Source organism: Oryzias latipes, chromosome 19, assembly GCF_002234675.1.
Source record: "Oryzias latipes chromosome 19, ASM223467v1".
NCBI lineage: Eukaryota > Metazoa > Chordata > Actinopteri > Beloniformes > Adrianichthyidae > Oryzias > Oryzias latipes.
Genome location: NC_019877.2, coordinates 2,073,698 through 2,094,242, shown reverse-complemented (window position 1 = coordinate 2,094,242; position 20,545 = coordinate 2,073,698). Strand labels below are relative to the sequence as shown.

At 44.1% G+C, this 20,545-nt stretch overlaps 2 protein-coding genes across 3 annotated transcripts; both read right to left on the bottom strand.

Annotated features, from left to right (window-relative positions):
• Positions 1-184: 184 nt before the first annotated feature.
• On the bottom strand, positions 185-7,047 carry LOC101164258 (thyrotroph embryonic factor). 2 transcript variants are annotated; one of them, XM_004080114.3, is made up of 5 exons: positions 6,784-7,047; positions 2,519-2,896; positions 2,130-2,350; positions 1,550-1,761; positions 185-1,237 (listed from the first exon to the last, which is right to left on the bottom strand). In XM_004080114.3, exons 1-5 carry the CDS (start codon positions 6,860-6,862, stop codon positions 1,216-1,218), a joined length of 912 nt encoding a protein of 303 aa, XP_004080162.1. In that variant the 5' UTR covers positions 6,863-7,047; the 3' UTR covers positions 185-1,215. The 2 variants fall into 2 exon arrangements, with proteins under 2 accessions (XP_004080162.1, XP_011486144.1); XM_011487842.3 differs by lacking the exon at positions 6,784-7,047 and adding an exon at positions 3,504-3,931.
• A 1,314-nt stretch (positions 7,048-8,361) lies between these two features.
• On the bottom strand, positions 8,362-20,443 carry LOC101160941 (zinc finger CCCH domain-containing protein 7B). Its single transcript, XM_011487836.3, has 21 exons — positions 20,220-20,443; positions 19,489-19,550; positions 19,366-19,402; positions 18,918-19,115; positions 17,930-18,088; positions 17,548-17,682; positions 17,426-17,468; positions 17,111-17,349; positions 16,750-17,035; positions 15,686-15,744; positions 15,505-15,604; positions 15,146-15,307; positions 14,867-15,072; positions 14,682-14,782; positions 13,673-13,854; positions 13,503-13,582; positions 13,104-13,366; positions 12,918-13,023; positions 12,713-12,821; positions 11,353-11,486; positions 8,362-11,277 (listed from the first exon to the last, which is right to left on the bottom strand). Exons 2-21 carry the CDS (start codon positions 19,545-19,547, stop codon positions 11,242-11,244), a joined length of 2,694 nt encoding a protein of 897 aa, XP_011486138.1. The 5' UTR covers positions 19,548-19,550; positions 20,220-20,443; the 3' UTR covers positions 8,362-11,241.
• Positions 20,444-20,545: the final 102 nt, after the last annotated feature.

The window sequence follows — 20,545 nt, the reverse complement described above, 5'->3', positions numbered from 1 at the left end:
TAGATGAACTGCTTAAAGATTACTTAAAAGTTCAACTATGGAAAACCTTTAACTTTTTATTTAGCTTTAATAAAAAGGGACAAATTTAAAACAGTGGTGGGAGTATTATGGTTTGTATTAAACCTCAGACAATAAAATGGTCTAGAGATTAATTTATGCAGAAAAACTGAGGGCCAAAACATAAAACCTTTGAATATCAGCATTTTATTCAGAAGTTTTTATTACACATTTATGTACACTCAGACCCAGAAAACAAAATGTTTCTGTACAAAAACTAGGAAGAGAACAAAACTGACCTGTTCCAGAGAAGCAGAACTAGTTATGAAAAGTTAGCTTATTGTTGGAAACGCCTCAAAGAAAAGACGAACGAAGTTTGCTGTGAAAGCATCGATCTTTGCTTTGGACAGAGTAAAGTGTAAAACAGAGTGGAGACACGGATGGAAGCACAGCCTCAGAAAACGCAGCTTTCTTTCCCTTCAGCCATCGCCGTCCTCAGCTGCTCCGGTCTAAACTGCTGAGTCGGCGTTGAAACGGCTTCAGACGTAAAAGACACTTCAAGTAGAAGACCCCCCCCCCCCATTCTTTTGTACATTAAAAAATAAAAAATAAAACCCAGAGAAACTGAGGCACCAGGATGATGGAGGCAGGAGGTCGAGCAGAAGCTCTGGCGTTTGATTATCCACACGTCTCAAAGAATGGATTCAGACTACAAACAGAAAAAAGTATTTACAGCCCGCGCGTCTGACCCTACGACTACCTATAGACGGACGGGTGAAGGTGGAGTTCCTGCGGGCCGAAGCGGCGCTCTGGTCGTCCACAGCTTTGACCGCCGCGGCGCTTAAGTCCCCTGAAGAAGCTTATTGGAAATGTCACAGTCTAAAGTCACAGGAGGCGGGAAAAGGCAAAATTTGTCGTACAATCCGATATGTGGAAAATCAGAAACTAAAACTGGAGAATAAAAAGTCACAATCCTCAAAGCAGTTTCAAAATAAAAGCATCACACCGTCTGCCCCACGCGTACAACTACACATCCTCACATTCCTCTCAGCAATAACACACAAAAGAAAGGTGATATCCCAATAAGCCACTGCGTCTCCATGGTAACGCCCTCTTCTCTTCCTCCTCGCCGTCTTCTCACCGACTTTAGCGTTCCCGTGAACACGCCAGTGGCTTATTTATTCATCGACCAGAATAAATGAACGAATCGAGCGCTGCCTACTCGTCGTCTGGCACCGCACTTGAAAGAGAAGAGAACAAGGATGAATGACAGGAAGAGGCGGAGCTTCATCTTAGCGCAGCACTCTAATGCATCCCTTTAAACATCTTTTTTAAAATCTGTTCAATTTGTTATTTTTGGCGTGAATCCCACTTGACTTAGTTCTGCGTTTCCTCTTTGATTCAATACTAGATCAGTTTGTCAATAAGAAGGAGGCGAGGAGAAATGCGTTCTCCAACGCACCCCAGTGTCCAAACAGAGACTCCGCCTCCTCTAACTCCGCCCCCTGACTTAGTATCTCGGCCGCTGTGGGGCATCGTCCTGCTCTCTTACAGGGTTCCGAACTTGGCCTCGTAGTGACCCACGACGTTCTTGTATCGGCCGCACTCCTTCCGCAGCTCTGCGACCTCCGACCTCAGCGCCGCGTTTTCCCGCTCCAGGAAGGCGGCTCGGACCGTGATTTGGTTTTCCTTCAGCCGGCGGGCGTCCCGCGAGCGTTTGGCCGCCACGTTGTTCTTCTTCCTCCTTTGCCAGTACTTTTCATCCTGGAGGGAACAGACAGGAGGGAGGGGTTCAATAAAGAGCGGAAATCCGAGCTCAGCTCGGAGACTTGGCGCCCGGCCAGCCGCCTCCCTCTGTGCAGAGAAAAGCCCTCAGGACTGCTGAGTCACTGTGAGAGGCAAGAAGCAGAGCTGTGCAGAGACGATGAAACCTCCTTCTGTTCTGACACAGCAGCCTTCATTCCATTTGCATCAATAAAGCATTAAAACACTTTCATTTTACGGCCCGCTGTGCTCAGTTCAGCTACAAAAAAGTAGAACAGGAAACGTCTCAACTCCCGACCACAAAAGCAGAAGCTCGCTTTCACGTCTGCCACCCTGCCTCCCGCTCTGGCTCCTCCCCCCTCGCTTACCTTCTGCTCCTCGGGCACAAAGACCTTCTTGGCCTTCTTGATCATGGGCTGCGGCTTCAGCTCCTCCTCGCTGAAGCGGTGCTTGCGCGGGTCGAACAGCTCCCCCCCGGGTACGCTGGACAGGACCAGGTCTGTGGGGTCGGGGTCGTAGTTGACATCTATCTCGATCTCATCGGGGTCGATGGGATCGGGCGTCACTCTGTCCTTCGAGGTGGTGACCTCTGAGTGAGGAAATCAGGCGCACCTGGTTCACTTTGACCTCATTTCAACTCTACAATCTAAGCGAACTGAAATATTCTTTAGTTTGCAAAAAGAAAACAGTTTCAGTCTCTTGGTGTAACGCAGTAATCTGACCGGTTAAACATCTAATTTCTCCCTTCGACACTCACCTGTTACGACATCGCAGGTGGCGTCGGCGTCCGTCTTGTTGATGATCACCACCTCGTTGTCACACTTGTCCAGCTCCTGAACGGGCATCAGGCTCACTGGAGACACTTTTGCAGGCTTGGCGACCTTGGACTGAGAAGCTGTGACCTTGGCTTTCTCGGCCACGTTTGCCTCCTCTGCGTCCTCGCCGGGGGAAGTGGGGATGCCGTTCTCCATGAGGAACTCCTCCAGGTCCATGTACTCCAGGTGAAAGGTCTCGCCATCGTAGGGAATGGTTTTGTCCCAGATGGCGGGGGTCAGCGCGGCCGACGGGCCCATGTCGCTCCCTCCCACGCTCAGGTCTGCGTTCTCTCCAAGACCCAGCTTCTCCTTGTCTGTGTCTGAAAGAACGTCCACACAAAGAAAACAATTACAGAAAAATGTTTTCGGCGGGGTAAAAATAAAAAACTCCTCAACCCGAAGTTCAAGGTTACACTCCTAAGCGCAGCTCAAGATCACAAAAGCTTTAAATTATCTAAAATAAAGCTTAAAAAAGCCACTTTCAATCAAACAACCCCCAAAATGTAGATTTGGTGCATTAGCACGCTTTACTCAAATATTCCATCAGTATTCATAGTAAAATATACTTTATGGTCAGAAATATTTTCAAAACATTTTGAATGCAACTTTAAAACCAAAATAAAATAAATGTACAAGTTCAGTTCTTTTTCTGTTCAACAAAGATAACTTTTGCTTTACTTCTTTATTTTTTCTCATCTTTCCTGTACAAATCCATATGTTGATGACGTGTTAAAGTGGGCGTGTCTAGAATCGTCTAGATATCTGTCCGCACCATCCAAACAAAGGGCCTAACATTTGCTCCGCGGAAGATTACCAAGTTTGGTTTTCGTATATTTAGACACATAAACAGATATTACATTTCTTCAAAATTACTTTTATCTTCTAAATAGTTTATTTTTTGGTAAACATGTCCGCTCGGGCTCTCACCATCATCTCCCTCCAGTATGTTCGGCGGAGGCATTTCCATGATTTTCTTCAAAACCACCGGGAACACGCCCGTCCCCTCGGCGCCCGGCTCCAGCCTGATAAAAACCGAATTTTCAGACATTTTTCCCCCGTTAAGTCTTGTTGTTGTTGCCGTTATCGACCGATCGCAGCTTCAGCTGAAGACGCAGGGCTCAGGAGGGTTCGCCCCGTTAGCTCGGTAACGTCTACGGTCCGGACTATTTCTCCGTGTGCATGACACGAATCCGCCGTGAAATGTCACAGAGACGCTCGCAGCAGCAGACGGAAAACTTCACCGACCCACTTCCCCGGAAAATTCACGCGCTGCAGATTTTGTCGTTTGATGTTCGGATCAAACCGCGCCTTCTGGTTAGAAAAAACAGCCCCCTTTGCCGCGTTGGCGCATGCGTGTTGGGATTCCATCTGATGACTAGTAAAAACATCGCAGAGGTGGGCGGGGACAATCACATTTGGCTGCGTTCTCATTGGTTGACCGAGTTACATATCTTTTACTAGCAAAACGTGACAACAGTACAGGCGGTTTAAATAGACGGATATAACCTTTAACTTCATCCACATATAGATGAAATAACTCCTTTATGGCAACATGTATTAATAACCAGCGACAATACCGCAGTAAAGCGGCCCCTAAGAACAAAGCGGCTCTATTTTGTGTTGAACCAGATGTAGTAGTACGGAACACTCTGTTTAGGGTCGTGCTCACGCGCGCAGAAACGTGCAGCTGCTGCTGACGTATCACCTCGCAGGACAGGGAGCAGGCTGGCCTTATTGGCTCCTGCAGGGTCACACCTTAAATGTTAGGATCGCTGTCGTTCCTGCCAAAGATCTGCATGTCCTCATCTCACACCAGAGACTGTTTAAAGCCCAAAAACACACATTTTCAATCAAGAAATGAGCAATTCCAGGGCGCTGCCATAATAAAGTGATGACAACCGGATGTCGGTTTGATCTGAAACGGTGGAAATCCTGTCCTCTCAGGCCGATCAGCAAAATGTGTATAATTGACTCAAACAAAAAGATTATATCTCCAGAATAACAAAACTTTATTTTAAACCAACAACAACTAAACTGTTTTTAAGATTCAAATGAAAATTGTGTTGTTTTTCGACGTTTCTCACAGGGCATAAAGAAAATTAAGATTAAAATTGTTTTACTTAATATTTCTTAATTCAAATTGTGGTGAATCGGGAGCAGATGCAAAAATACCGTTTGAAAAACGTCATAGTTGTGCAGAAACTATAATTGGCGGGAATACAAGCTCCTTGCTCCCTGTTGGGGGTGTGAGGGGCTTTAAAGTAGCGGTAGAGCATGTAAACAAAGGGATGATGGGAAATGAGTACAGGCTCACTCCATGCCAACAATCCCACCCACAACTTAAAGGTGAATTTCTACTGAACTCCTGCTGCTCTGCAGAAACTGTCATAGAAATGTATTTATTTGTTTATTTTGGCTAAAAACTTATAATCATAGTTGAAAGACCATTTGAAAGACTTTTACAAAAGATTAAAGTTAATCGGAGTGGGACTTTAAGTTAAAACTAGTATTAGAATATTAAAAATGATAGTTGTTGATGCAAAAAAATACAATTTTCTTTTTTTACGAGACATCACCAGTTAAGACAAACCACCAAGCTTAGCTGCAAAACAAACAAACAAACAAAAAAACGACACGCGCTCACCATAGAACACTGATGATAAAGATTCACCTCAAGAGTACTTCTAGCAAAAAAAATATAAAGATATATAAATATATAGTAGATTTTAGTTTGAAAATAACCACAACCTGTTAACCAGCTTCTGCAGAAAAGCATTAAATATTTAGAATCATTAATTTCTTGCAACTAATGCTGAAAAAAAGATTCTGTTGCTGTTTGCAGTTTTGAAGCATGCGTTGCCAGACAAGACAACAAAAAACACTTCGTTTTGCAGAATTGGACCAATGTATGTTGTAAATTCTTTGAGTTTTACACAAAACATTTTCAACATTCGAAGCAGGACGTGTATTAAAATCTATACATCATTAGCTCATATGCATGTCATAAACCATCCATTTTCTGAGCCGGCTGTATCCCTGTAGGGGTCACGGGGTCGCTGGAGCCTGTCCCAGCTGCTGTTGGTCGAAGGTGGGGTGCACCTTGAACGGGTTACCAGGCTGTCGCCGTGCTAGGTCATAAATATATCTTCAATTTTAAGTCTTACAGTTAAATCTATCAATTGCTGCTGTTTAGTGAGGACGTCCTCACACTTGCAATCTGCAGTCTGACCGCTAGATGTCACTAAATCCTTCAAACGACTCAGTTCAACAAGTAATTTCTTAAAACTGAACCAAGCAAACCAGCTGAATTCTGTCCCAAAAATGCTGTTTTTTTTGTTTTGTTGACTTTTATCTTCTGATACACACAAATATTGATAAGCAAATGAAACAAAAGGAGCAGTTTATGAAGATTTAATTTCACTACACCCTTTCCTGACAGTTAAATCAGACCTGTAATTCACATTTTCTCCACAGTTTATGTTTTTAAAATGAGGATGTAGCCCTAGGATTTTATTCATTCATTTATTTATTGCTATTTAAAGCATTAAGTTCTCTTCTGCAGCTATACCTCTGGAGAGAAAAAAGAAGACTTAAACCTTTACAGAGTAATGACATTAAAGGGATTCAGTGAGGGATTTAATCTTGTTAAATGGGTCCAAGAGTGTAAGGTGCCATCCAGAAGTCACGTGATTCAGTGGCTTGGAAAGGTCATCTAAACACCAAACGATGAATTAGGAAAGCTCCAAAACCTCTTCTCCTCAGGAGATCCTGACTCCAGCAGATTCACTCCAAAGTTCAGGCTCGTTATTTCTGCGTCTGTGTATATTTGAAGCTTTGAATTGAACTTAAAACGCCTACAAAGTGCTTTGGAACATACTTACTAGAGGCGTTTCTGACATTTCTGGCATGCTGGAGCGTCCTGAACAGAAACTTCTGGGTGCACGCGCGCGCGCGCTCCTCCATAAAGAATATTTTGCGCACTAAAGTTCTTAAAAAGCGGTTCAATCAGTCAGAAATCAGCAGACTTATGGATTTGTCACAGAAAGTCCTGCGCTCGTGCGGGTCAGCTGACACAGGCATTGCGCAACAGGCACGCAGGGGTTTGCATTGGCACTCCTTTTGCTGTCTTTTCTAAGGCATTATTATCCCGGTTTTTGCCAACTCCACCGACAGAAGTCTGTGCGGAATTCCACAGAAACTAACTTACCACCATTATCCTCAAAGTTTGGAAGAGTGAAGGGGTGCTCAAGCAGAGCCCTGAAGATCTCCGGGATTTCTGTCGTCATTTTTTTGGTTTTAAAAAGGTAAAGTGCAACAATTCAAACAAAATTCCAATATAAAAGAGGAAAACACGTCGTTGATGACAAGATCCCGGAGGCTCGTATTGAGAGAGCTACAGGATTTTACCGGGGTTAATAAAAACTCCAGTCTAGAAGTTACTTAACAGAGCCCGCCCCCACCGACGCCCAACAGCCAATCAGCAGCCAGCACTAACTTCTCCCTGTCATCGACGGAACGAGCGGTGATTCGGCCTTGCTCCTGTCAATCACAACATGTTAGCCAATCGTGAAGCAGATGGCGATTGATTAAAGAAAAAAAAACGTGTCAACTCCAAGTGAGGTGAGCCGTGACATAAGGAGTAAACATGGACGACAAAAGGTGTCCACACCTGTAATTAACCAAAAATGGTTTTTTTAAGGACGCTTTTGACCAAACACACCCAAAACCCACTCCTGATAACAAGTTTGCTCAAATGGCGGGAATATTTTAATAAAAAAAGTATTTTTCAAAATAAAAGACCTGTTACAAGGTATACACACCTGTTAATAACCTTAACATCTTTAAGGGTTTCAAACATGAAAACAAAAGAGTTGCTCATGAATCTACTAATATTTGCTGACATTGTTGTTTTTTTAAATATAAGAGTTATTAACCCCCACATTTTTTAAAGCTTTTTGAGAAAATACATAAAATAACTGCTCCTAAAAAACCTATTTAGTTAAATGGTGGGAATATTTAAATAAAATAGGTATTTAAAAAAAAAATGCTGTAACACACGGAGTTAACATGGACAACAGCAGGTCTTCACACCTGTAATCGCCTCAAAAATATGTTTTTAAGGGCTTTAACACACAAAAACCAAAGCCAGAAAAAAGAAACTGCTCATAAATCTACAGATATTTGCTAACAAAACAGAAATCTATTTGTAAAAAAAAAAAATTGCCATACATATGGACGACAAAAGGTTCCAACACCTGTAACTACCCAAATGGGTTTTTGAAGTGTTTTAACCCAAATGAAAATAAAATAACTGATCCCAAAAACAACACATTTGCTAAAATTGATAGTTTTTTTAAAAAGTGAATTTATTTATAAAATAAAACTACTGTTATTTGGAGAGTATTTTTTACAAGTATCGTGGATCCACGTGAGCGAGGACAGCCCGTTTACTGAAACCAGTCAGGACTGGCTAAATGAATTTGGGTAATGAGAAGCTTTTTGCCTGCAGCTAAATTTTGACATGTGATTTATTAGGTGTTAAAACATCCAATGAAACATCATTTAAAGTGTCGCTAAAGTAAAGCAGCCCCTCTGGCAGTCCAAAGTACGTGTTTAAGCTTCGGATCATCACATGCAAACCCCCCCCCCCCCCTCATTTTGTAACGAGACAATAAACACGTGAGAAGAAACCCTGCTGAGCAGCTTCATGGGGTTTGGTTGTCCTGGTTCAGGTGACACCCAGCAATCGACCCAAACAGAGCCTCTCAATGAGCAACACCCACCCTTTGCTTTCTCTAAAACAGTTTATTCAATTTAAAGAGATTTGGTCCACATGAGTTGATCATAAACTTCCAACCAGGGAGAAAAGAAAAAAACAAAAAACTTCAAATAAAAAACTGTTATGCAAAATGAGATACAAAAAAAGTTTGTTTATTTATTTTCCCATGTCCTCTGAATCCGGTTTCTTCATTGCAACAATGCACGTTTGTACTTCACCCATCATGAGCTTCTTTTGTGGCCGCGTCGGCGCCGCGAAGCGACAGAGCAGCGTCGGTCACATCAACATTTGTTCCGTTTTTGCCAGAAAAATAAAACGCATCCTTTCATCGCTGATGAGCAGAACCGATTCCTGAACTTTTGCTTGGTAAGAAGACAAAGCCAACTGTGTTACAAACAGACAGAAACGGTTTGAAAGAGCTTTAAAGTGAAAGTCTGACGCTTTAAACGCCTTCACTGAAGAAAAGAACAGAAAACGTCTTTCCTGAACCGTCTTCTCACATCAGAATCTCTTCACAGCTTTTCTTTTTATTACAGCCTTTTTAATGAATATCTGCAGTGAATCATGTGTGACTAATTCCCTCAGAGCATGAATGTTAGTTCCATCCTGGTGAAAAGCTGCCAGCAGACGTTGGACAGGTGAACATGCAGCCACACGTCTGTTTCTGCATCAGATCCTCCGTTTTCTGACAGATGTCGGCGTTCTTCAACTCCAAACTGTTTCTTTTTTTTTCTTCCAAACTGTAAGGCTGAAACGTGGGAACTTCCTGTTTCTATCATAACAAACTTAAAGGTTTCTCTTATATTGGAACTGAAACAAACGGTGACGAGCATTCGGGCTCCTTCTCTTCTTTAACTCTGAAAAACAAACTTTTTTTTTTTCTGACCACAGCCACACGAAAAAAAAAGAAAAGACAGGCCACAATCTCTTATCTAAATGACCTTACGTAGATGTCTAAATATTATAACAGGTATTAAGTATCATATACTGTATATAGTAGATACGATTATACAATAGGGTATGTATCATCTTATACCGAATAAGGCGCTATACAGGAGCATAGAGGCCTCTGCGTATGCATCTCCCTCACCGGTAGAGAGGAGCAGACTCCTGCATACGCAGACGCCGGCTTACTGTCAATTATTATATTCGCACATGGATACATATATAGAGAGAGTTATACATTGCCATTTACATACATATTTCAATAGCGTATAGAAGAAGATAGGAATAGTCAATAGATAGCAATCATTATAGTCATCTTATTCATCAGAACTCTAGAAGCAGTAGTGATACAATCCCTCAAAGAAGCTAGTTTCCGGGCCGTTCCAGACCAGGTCTGCATGTGGGGCTAGGCTCAGGCTGGACTTTTATTTTGAAAGGACTTTGCTTTTATTTCTTCCAACTTAAATGAAGCTGTTCTGCAGATGAAACCTGAACATAAAAGTTCTGAAAGTCCGTCACAAACGTAGAGACAACAACAAAAAAGGAAAAAGAAAACCTCCCGTTTTGGGTTTTCGTCTGCGCCGAATCAAACCGAACGCCCCGTCTGGAACGGCCCCAACAGAAGGAACATTTCAAAGAAAGAAACCTCAAAAACAAAACTCACTATGGTCGTCTAGCTCAGCAGTACATTTCATATGGCAATACCTCAACAGGTTCTATGCGATCCATACAAGTTTCAGGTTATATTTATTAAGCTTAACTGCTAAGTTATCATTTAATATTAGTATGTCTATTATCTGTATGAATAATATGTGTGTATATAGACACTGTCCAGGCCAGAAGACGGTGGAAAAGCTCCTGCCTGCTTCTCTGTGTGTGTGTGTTCACATTTTTTCATGTTGTGTGTATTTAGGCACGATAAGCGGCGGGAATCCTTCCTGCTGACGGCGTCTTGTTCAATAATGAACGCAGGTTTTCATAGATCCTCAACTGAACCGAAACTTTGCAGCAGAACTTCAACCCAAGTTAATCCTCCTTTTCAGCCTCTAAATATTTGCATTTTCAACCTTTTTCCATTAAATTAGAACGTTTTTTCTCCCCCACAGCTGAAGTCGGCCTTTTAAAGGATCGGAGGTGAGAGTCGATCGCAGATTTGCATCTCTTTGCTGCCGAAGCCTCATTTAAGGCCCCATAGTTTATAAAACCGAGAGAGAAAAATCACATTTCATCCTGACCGACTCACTAAGTATTTAAGGATGCTCCTGCAGGAACCGCTGGAGTGATCCAGAGGGGGGGCACTAACTGAAATGTCATCAACCTGCAACATTTTCATGACTCGTATCCTTGTTTGGAAGGCCCAGGCAGGCGTTACATTCAACATTTTCCACCAATATGGTAGACGATAAAACAAGGAGGCGTAACCCTTCTTGAAAAAGAACAACAACAAAAAGCTCAAACTCAATCTCTACATAGTTAAATCTGCTCTCAACTCCAGAAAAGAGAGAAGAATTTGGTTGTGAGCTTAGAGGGGGGGGCGTCCTCCGAGATCCCCTTTTGAGCGTTAGGTTAGAAAACAGAAGCTCGTCTTCGCTGCACTCTAAAGGAACGCGTTAAGGAGTTTGAGTGCTTTGTTTGTAACGCCAATTTGAGGGCTGCGACCTGCGCGCCCTCCCCAGCATCGCTGCAGTGCTTTGTGGGAAGTTTTGCTGGAAGGAGGAGGAAGCCGGGCTCCCCGATGGGCTCATTCAGTCCACCAGAGGACCCGGCCTGGTTGGTTCGGAACCAAACTGTGGACGTCTGTGGCAACGTAACGCAAGAGAAAGCAGTTTACTCACAAACCTTTCTAGGGATGCTAGTGCCTGCGGGGTTTGTGTTGTGTTCATGTTTGTGTGAATGTGTTCAGGTGGGGTCCACAGTTACAGCTGAAGGGCTCATCCGCCCTCAGAGGTGGTCTCCGTCCGACAAATGCCGACTCACCTGCACAGAGAAACGCCTTCTTTAGCGTCAGTGGAGGTCAGCAGGCGTCTGTCAGCCCCCCCCCCAAACACTTACCAAGCTGTCTGTGTAATCTGCCGTTATGGTCACCTGCTTGTCGTCTGGGGGCGGGCTCACAGCCGACGTGTCCGCTCGCCTGCTCTGATTGGTCAGCTGCAGCCAGAGCTCGTACATCTGCTGCATGTCTCTCACTGCAGAGGAGCCGAGGAAAAGCAAAGATTCAACGAGTCGCTCTGGAGCCCAAAGGTGACGGTTGAAGCAGGACAACGCGGGTTTCAAACATGCAGAGACGTTAGTTCTTCAAAAAGGTAAGGAGGTCACAGATCCGACTGCTGGAAAAGGCATCAATCAGAACCAAAGACTCTGAACCCCGCAGACAAAACACTGATTTCAACTTTGTGAGTTGTTCTCTGTGAAAAGTGCTATATAAATAAAGATTACTTACTTACTTACACAATTCAACCAATTATCAAATCCAACCAAATTTAAAAAAACCTGCTCCCATCAAACAATAAAACAGTTCATCTGTTTTTTTCAATCTAACTGAAAGTCCTTTTATCTGCAAAAACGAAATACAAGAATCTACTCTTTAATGCATTTTTGTATGGATTTTCACTCTTCTTTGATTTTTTTAAAGCTTTATCTACATCACTTTTAAAAGCGTTGAATTTGCGGAGATGAAATCCGCTCCTGCGTCACGCTTGGTGTTTGCAGTTCAGCCACCGGGGGCAGTATAGAGACACTGTGGAAGGCTCTGGGGCCGCATCCGGCTTCACGGAAAACTGCTTTAGATAAAAAACAGCTGCTTTGTAGACATTTTCTTTAGTTTTGTCATCAATGTTTAGGTTTTGATCATGTCAGATAGCAGAGTAAAATGATGGCAACAGGTTTAATCGACTGAGTGTTATTAGAATGACCACATCTTCTTATCACATATTCCTATTATATATACAAACTTTCAAAGTCAAAGGCTTCATTGTCACAAAGACACAATATTCCGTATATCAGACCTAAACAGTTTTAACTTCAACTGACTTTTTAGAACGGATTTTAATACTCAGAAGCTGGTGGTATCATATCTTCTTTGACTAGTTTTATAGTTCATTTTTTATCTTTTATGTACTTACTACTATTTACTACATTTTTAGTATTCCTTTCATCTCTGCTTTTTTGTAATAAATAAAGATTCATTCATGCTTCAGCACCAGACCTCTTTATGTTAACTAAACAGACCGTTGATCACATGGACTCTCCTGTCTTTAAGGAAGATTTGCTAGTTTCACTTTCACAGAAAAGTTCCACTTTGGTTTTTTTCTTTTACGCTTCAAATCTGTTGATCCTCGAAAGAACCGATTGAGCAGAAAACCGCAGAGATCAAGGAAGCCGGAGCTGGTGTCAGGAAAGCCGAGGATCTCACAGTTGTTGTTCTTCATGTACGTCCAGACGTCCCTCTCCTCCAGGCTGTGAGCGAAGGAGCAGTTCCCGATGTAGTGGCACTTCTTCTGCTTCATCACATGGACGCACATCTGGTTCAGACACAACAGAGTCTTCTATGATGGTACTGATCAAGAAAACGCTGAGAGGACATTTCTTTGTGGGGAAGAGTTTGAACAGGAACCTACGTCGTATTGCTGTGGATACGAACGGGAAAAGGGAAGAGGACGGACCACCACCCACTTCTTCTTCTCAAAGGACTTCACCAGTAAGACCCTTCGCTCCTTCGTCCAGCTGAGAAGACGGACGTGAAGCGAAGTCAACGAATACAAATGGGACACTTTGGTAAAACTTTGGTGGCGGCGCCGGCGGACCTGTGTCGGGCCTTGGCCGTGCAGTACTTGAGGTTCTTGTCGGGCTCGTTGACCTGACCTTCCCTCCAGCACTGACCGCACACGAACTTCATTTTCAGGTTGAGGGGGCGCCCTCGTCCTCCTCCTAACATTCCCATCCCGACTCCTCCCACGGGGTTGGCGCCGCCCGCCACGATGCCGTCTCCACCCGGACAACCGACGCCACTCCCCATTCCCCCGAGCCCCCCGGCAGACATGCCGCTGGTGTGGGGGGAGTGGATGGGCTGCAGGACAGAAAAACAAATTGCAGACGTCACTTCATGAATCCATCAAACAGGATTTTTCCTCTAAAAAGGATGTTGCATTATCTGCCCCTGCAGAGAGCTTCCTCTTCCCCTCCGCCCGGTCTTAGTAGCTCACCTTCTGCTGCTTCTGTGCGTTCTGCTCCAGCCTTTGCCAGTGTCTCTTGGACTCCTGCACCATCTCCTCGTGTGTGATCCCTGCCGGAGACGTCCAAACACACAAACTCAGACTCCCACCTCCCCCTCCGTCCTGGTAACCAGGTGTCGGTACGGTCCGGTTCTACGCACCGGTGTCCTGCTGCAGGACCCAACACTTCAGCTCGATGACGGAGTGAGCGAAGGAGCAGCTGTCTTCCCGCTGGCAGCCATATCGGACCTCGTGGCGGCAGACATCGAACTGGCAGAGGGGGTGGAGCGGTCGGATCTTACTGTAGCGGACGTTGGCGGACCGCACCACGTGCACCAGGCACCTGGGAAGACGTGAGGACATGTGTCTTCTTCATGGAACCATGACACTACAGTTCTAGGCCTGTTGTGTTAAGTAAACTAAAAACAGACCACAGCAAACCGTAAAAGAAATATTTGTAAACTGCTATCAACTCTAACGGTCTATTTTCTTATGTATGCAGTTATAAAACATCAAGAAACCTTTAGATGTGCATGTCAAGAATTGACTATGATGCAATTTTGAAAAAAGTGTTGCTGCAAAAACAAATTCTGTTGATTCAAACTGATGCTGTTTCTTGTCCAATAAGACATTTACTAGCATTTTACAATGACTAATGATCCACTTTTTTGTTGTTGTTGACATTTACTGTTAAATTTACCAAGTATTCCAACGTCCAATGTCACGTTTTTGGATTGTGTTAGCGACGCCCACATTCTGGATATAGCCACGTCATACGATATACTAATTCAACAAGTCATGTAAGAAAATTTTCACAGTATGCCGGTAAGATCCGTCTGAGCTCCAGGGGAACGCCACATTTACAAACTCACCACACCGAAGCAAAGCCGTTCAAAAATCCACAAATTCTCAAACCAGCATTTTTTCTCCAATGATGCTCGGGGAGTTAGGAATGTGACAGAACAAAATCCCTAGGAGGAGTTTAAATCTGTAGACGGTACTAACAGGTGATTTTTTTGGGGAAAACGTTGACAAAGATTCATTTTCACTGGTCTGTGCGACTCCTAGTGCATTTGAGTCTGCGGGGGGGTGAAGTTTGAGCTCAAATCTGGTCCTTCAGACCAGGACTGCTGCAGGACAGAATACATTTTTGAGAACTACTGGACTCACTTGTTATCATCAAACAGGTGTCGCGCCGTGAGGTTTGAACAGACGGCTAAATTTTCTTTGCTCCGTTTGCTGATGATCCGAGGTTTACTGTCGAAGCACTCCTGCAGGACAGAACAGGTGTCAGAGTTTTCCTCCGTGTCTTGGAGGTGGAGGAAGGCGTGGCGGAAGGCGTGGGAGGCCCTCACCTCACAGAGGAACATGAACATGCCCATGTGGAGCTGCAGCAGCCGCGTGACACTCAGAGCCCGCCTCTCGGTGCTGCCCAGAGGGTCGAAGAGCAGCTCTCGGCTCAGGGCGCCCTTCCTCTCCTGCGTCCACACGTCGATCTCCTCCTGACAGTACGCAAACGTGCAGTTCTCCCCGTACTGGCACTCCTGACGCTCCTGTACTTCTGGAAGGTGCAACAGAAGCTTATTAGGAGATGAACAGCTGATTCCATGTGCGTCTCAGGAAACCTCTTTTACCTTTACAGAGTACAAACGCGCCCAGGAAGTTATTCCGTGCAGGCCTGGGGCGGATTCTCTTCCAGGTGGGGTCTTCGGAGGTTTTGAGACGGCACAGTAATATGTCTCTTTTGCATCGATGCGCTGCTTCTGGCTGGTATTTGTAGTCCATCACTCGTGGGCCTGAGAGCCAAAGGAGGGAAAATCAGTTTAATGTGTAGATCCATTTAAAAAGTAAGAAAATTAGACAAACATTTCAGCCATAAAAGATTCTAAATCCATCACTTAAATCTTTACATTTTGGTCTCTTTCTGTCCCTTTTCTCTGCATTAAACATAAAAGTGAGTCTCCAAATGCGATCTAAGCGACTGAAACCGAACCTATCCGGCTGTAACAGGCATGACACGCCTGCCGGAACTCGTGCGTTGCTGCCAGAGGATTCCTGGAGAGCAGAGAGAGGTTGGTTCCTCCTGGCCCGTTCTGAGGAAGAGACGATCAAGCAGATGGAAGGAATTTTGTGCGGCCATTACTAAATGTTTTTTTAAAGTGTGTTTTACTCACTGCAGGAGCAGAACTGTGGTTGCCCATCCCAGGAATGAAGCTGTGACAAACTCTTCCTCCTGCAGACAGGAATCAGAGGACGCAGGTGTGAAGAAGCACACGGACAACAGCCCATAATAATAATAATAATAATAATAATAATATTAAATTGGAGATTTTTAGCAAACTGAGCGAGTGAGTCCATGCTCCAGAGCTCATGGAGATGAGCCGAGGCATGGGGGCAACTAGCTGGAAGGAGGAGGAAGACCTGAGGGAGGGGGTGGGAGTGGCACCATGGATAAAGTCAGACAGAGGGGGGAGCTTATGGGGGGCTTATGGGGGGCTTTAGGTCAGAATCAGGGTTTGGGGGCTGCTAAAGGACGGGTGTGATGTGAAGGCTGGAGGGGGGGCTGAAGTTTGTGTTTTTAGATGAAAGAGAGTTTTTGTTTTACGTTTTGTAGGGACTTAAATGAGGATCTGCTTAAAGTGAACAAAAAACCAGAATGGAAATTTAAAAGAAAATGTTTTTTTTTTTGAAAAAATAAGGTTAATTGGAGGCAATACTTTTTTATTCTTTGTATAAGTTTTCAGCAATATTTTTTTTAAACTTTTCTTTTAAATTACAATGCATTTTTTATTCACTTTAAGCTGCTCAAATTCATGGGGGAAAAAAAATCATTTTTCCTAATTCTGTTGGTTTTATTTTATCTCCATAACAACCATCTCTCTCTATTTTTTTTTGTTCAGCTGAGGGGGACAAACATATTTATGTAATTTTTAGAAGAATCAACCAAAATACATTTTTGATTTCCCTGGCAACAGGGAATTTTGCAACCAAAGTCCCATTTCTGATTTGTTCACATCGTGTGTCATATTGCTTAATTCAGTTTGAGCCAAAGTTTCATATCTCAAAATTTACAGTTTTAGTTTTAGGTGTGTGTAATTTCTGGTGAATTTCTGAGAATGTGGAAGCGGCGAAATTTTCACTCAAAGGCGCCGTAAGAAGAAACTGAATAAAAAACTGCTCACTTTCTAAATCTCTCCTGTTTGAATTGATAAAAGACTCAGAAGCCGTCTGCACCCACCAGGGAGAGTGTACTCGGACAGGGAGTCAAGCCCGCCAGCAGCGACTCCCTTCCCCTCTCCGTCCGGACCCCCGCTGGAGAAGCTTCCCAGAGCGTCCTGCGCCTGGGTGGAGCTCTGGTCACAAAGCGACGAGTAAGGCTCCAGAGGAGGCATGTCGCTGATGGAGGAGCTGAAGAAGGCCGGGGGGAGCTGGGGCGACGGGGCCGGAAGGCTGGGCGAGTACGGAGGCCGGAGCCCAACGGCGGTGTTGGGGAGGTTGGTGGGGATAGCACCCTGAACTGGATTCTAGGCGAGAGAAGGTCGGGTCAGAAAGGGGATCCTCGATTCCGGCCGTTCTCGTCTCTCGACGCCTCACTTCACCTCGCTGACTTTCTTGGGAATGGACTCCAGGATGTCCAGCCCGTCCTTCAGGATAGTGCTGCCGCACTCCTCCGTGTGCTCCGACACCGGGACGGAGTACGGCATGGGGGGCAGAATCTGGCTGCTGGGGCTCTCCGGCAGCTCCGAGCACGAGGTCACCACCGCCGTGGCTGGGTCATCACTCACCGGGATGGGCGTGGCCAAGGGGGCGGGGATGCACTGAGCACTAGACAGATCCGCTGAGAGCAGAGAGTGAGACAGGTGAGGACCGAGCAGGAATGTGGCAGAGAGCAGAGGATGTGTCGGTTTCTGTACTTTGTCCGATGTCACTCAGGGACTCCAGCCCGTTGGAGGCCATCTAGTGGAGGAAAACAACCACACATCATCAGCAAATGCATTCGTCAATCATTTCATTTTTGAGAAACAAAAGCACCAACTTCTCCCGTTTGTGGCGACGACTCCCCGTCTCCTTCTGTGGAGCCGGACTCCGTCTGAGAGCTGACGTACGCTTTACGGACCTTCAAGCCCAGTTTGTTGGCCAGGTCTTGAGCAAGGTCCACAACCTGCCTATCCTGAAAGATGAGCCAGAAAAACAGAGCATCAAACTACACAAATATACAAAACAAATACCTACACAAGCCTTCAACAAAATGTTTTCCACAAAACCAGCATGCCGACAAAAACAGCATTTAGAAGACATCACGATAAATGCATCAGACACAAAAGTAAGCCCCACCGCCTCGTAGGATGGAGCTGACATGATGGCGGTGTCAGCAGACTATTGCACACAAACAGACACATCCTGGGTTTGTCACATACCTGCGGTGCCGTGAGGAGACACTTGGTGCCACACTCGTAAGCCTCCCTGAGTCTTCCCAGCTCTCGGAGACAGAGAGCTCTGCGGTACAGAGCGCGGCGGCTGCCCTCCGATACGCACAGAGCGCTGTCACAGTCCTGGACGCCGCGCTCAAACTCCGCCTGCTCAAACCAACAACAAATGACTGACTGACATTATTGTTGGCTTCATTTTGACCACTCATTATGACGGATAACTAAACGTAATGCAAAGCAGGAATCTGGAATGATAAATGTTATCACCAAACACAGGCCAAAAACTACAGTCAGCAAACACAAAACAAGAAAAAACAACTTCACCAAACTATAACAAAAGGTCACAAACTACAGCATCAGCCCATACAAATCCCATATTACAGCTAGGATCTGGATAATTTCTTAACTTGACTATCCCCTTTAGCTTTTGTTTTGTCTTTACACCTGTAAAGTTGATCAAATCTGGTGCCAATACTTAGGGTCCTGTTTAAATGTGGTGTTATATGAGGGTTTAATGCGTGCAGAAGGTCAACCAATCCACACAGAGACATGAACCATCAAAAACAGTCGCATCTGTGCTTTCATGTCATTGGCTAATCTTCTCTCAGCAGCAGAAATCTGAGGAAGGAATCCAATTTCTAAAAGGATCAGCAAATCAGCAAATAATTCTTTGCTCTTGGTTGGTTTGCCCTTTTGTTGTTCTTGTAATGCAATCACAATGAAATACTTAAAGCTATAGAATAAACCCTGTTAAGGGAAAAAAACGAAAAAGTGTGGGATCGAACCTAACATGATCTCAAACCCAAACCCCAGCTCTGCATATTCTTCTAGAAATCTTTCCAGTTCAACTCAAACAAAATACTAATACAGTATAAGTACAGTATAATAAAACACATCTGGAATGCTTCAGCAGTTTGAATCCAGTCAAAAATACCAGATTGTTTCCTACAAACATTAGGGCAGTTGTTATCCTTACCATCTGGTAGAAGGCGGCAGCCCGGTTAACGTACAGGCTCTCCAGCAGCTCATGAGGGATGATGAGGGCTTCGGTCTGCGCGTAACGGCTGACGCTGATTCCCTCTCCATACTGTTGAGACGCTTGGCGCCAGTCCCCGTCGCGGAAACAACAATTCCCTTCATCCAGCAGGTTACACACCAGCTGGGTCAGAAAGCTCTGAAAAGGGTAAGTTAGGAGGGAGGATAGGAAAGGATGTAGGTGGGGGGAAATAAACATCAAAATAAACACAGTTTACATGATTCTTTTGTCAGTATTTTAAAAAATGTTCTGAAAACATGACGTTTGGAATAAATCAAGTGACAGCTTGTCTTTCTAATTTAATAGTGAACAACAAAATCAATTCCTATTTCATTTTAAGGAAATGAGGTGAGCAAATATGGTATCGATATAAATCTAAGACACGTACCTCATAGCTCTCTGGTTCTGGGAAAGGCAAAGAAGACCTGTTTGGCAGAAAATTGGGATTCTTTCAGTCTTTATCCTTAAATAAAATATTTTGAGGACATGATGGACTCGATTTTAGTCTTACTGAATAAAGCTCATTGCCCTCTGAATCTCCTCTCTTCGCTTCTGCCGATCAGGATCCATCGCCTGAAGGAGGACAGGAAACTGACTTAAAGAAAAACTTCTAACTTTTGATTTGAAGCCAAAAACTCACACTTCAAGTCAAAAATCTGGAGGAAAATATGTCCCAAAGTGTTCATCATTGAGACTTTAAACAGCAGAGATAAACAGTACATAAAGACAAAAGCACGACTATTTTTTTCTTATATTAACTTCTTAAGTTATAAAATAACACGAAGTGACAACATAAGTTAATGTTTTATAAATCGCAGGTTCCAAACGATAAATAATGACAGTGAGTGAATCTTGGTAATGGTGGCTAAACCCCATGTCAGCTCCAGATGAAGTATCCTTAAGTGGTAACAGACAATATATTAAATACATTTAATTAATGTTTTTAAAAGTTGACACCGGGTTAGCTGCTAATCGCGCCAATGTTTGTAACGCTACCTGAGTTTACCTGCCATTAGCTAGCATGTTTAGGCTACATGCTATTGAGGCTAAATGCTAATGACTAAGTTAGCTAAGTAGGAGTGGCCTTTAGGTTTTAGTTGGCAATTCTGGAGTTACATCCGTTTAGTTTCTAAGCCAAAACATGGGGTTTTGTGGTACATGAAACCCGGCTTAACCAGCAACTGGGGTAACTTATTTAACTAGGTTTAAATTAAGCTAACAGTAAACCCTTTCGCTACTCACCCGGGACGGGAGTTACTGCGCTCTTCCGATCGGTTGATATATAGCTTCGCGGATGGTTGGTGACCAAGACTGGAGAAACTAACTAACTAAATATCAGTCTGTAATCAGCACATATTTGTACGTTTAGTGTCCGCGTCATTGGGGAATAGACGGAGAACGACTTTCACCGCCACAGACTCTACTGTCTGGCTAACGGAGCTACTTGCTGTTTTAGCTAATGCTGACCGCAACAAGTTTCTGTGACAAGTATGGCCACCAGATGGCAGCAAAAACTCTTTTTGAAAATATAAGGCCATTAGTATGAGAAAATTACGGTTCTATGCGCT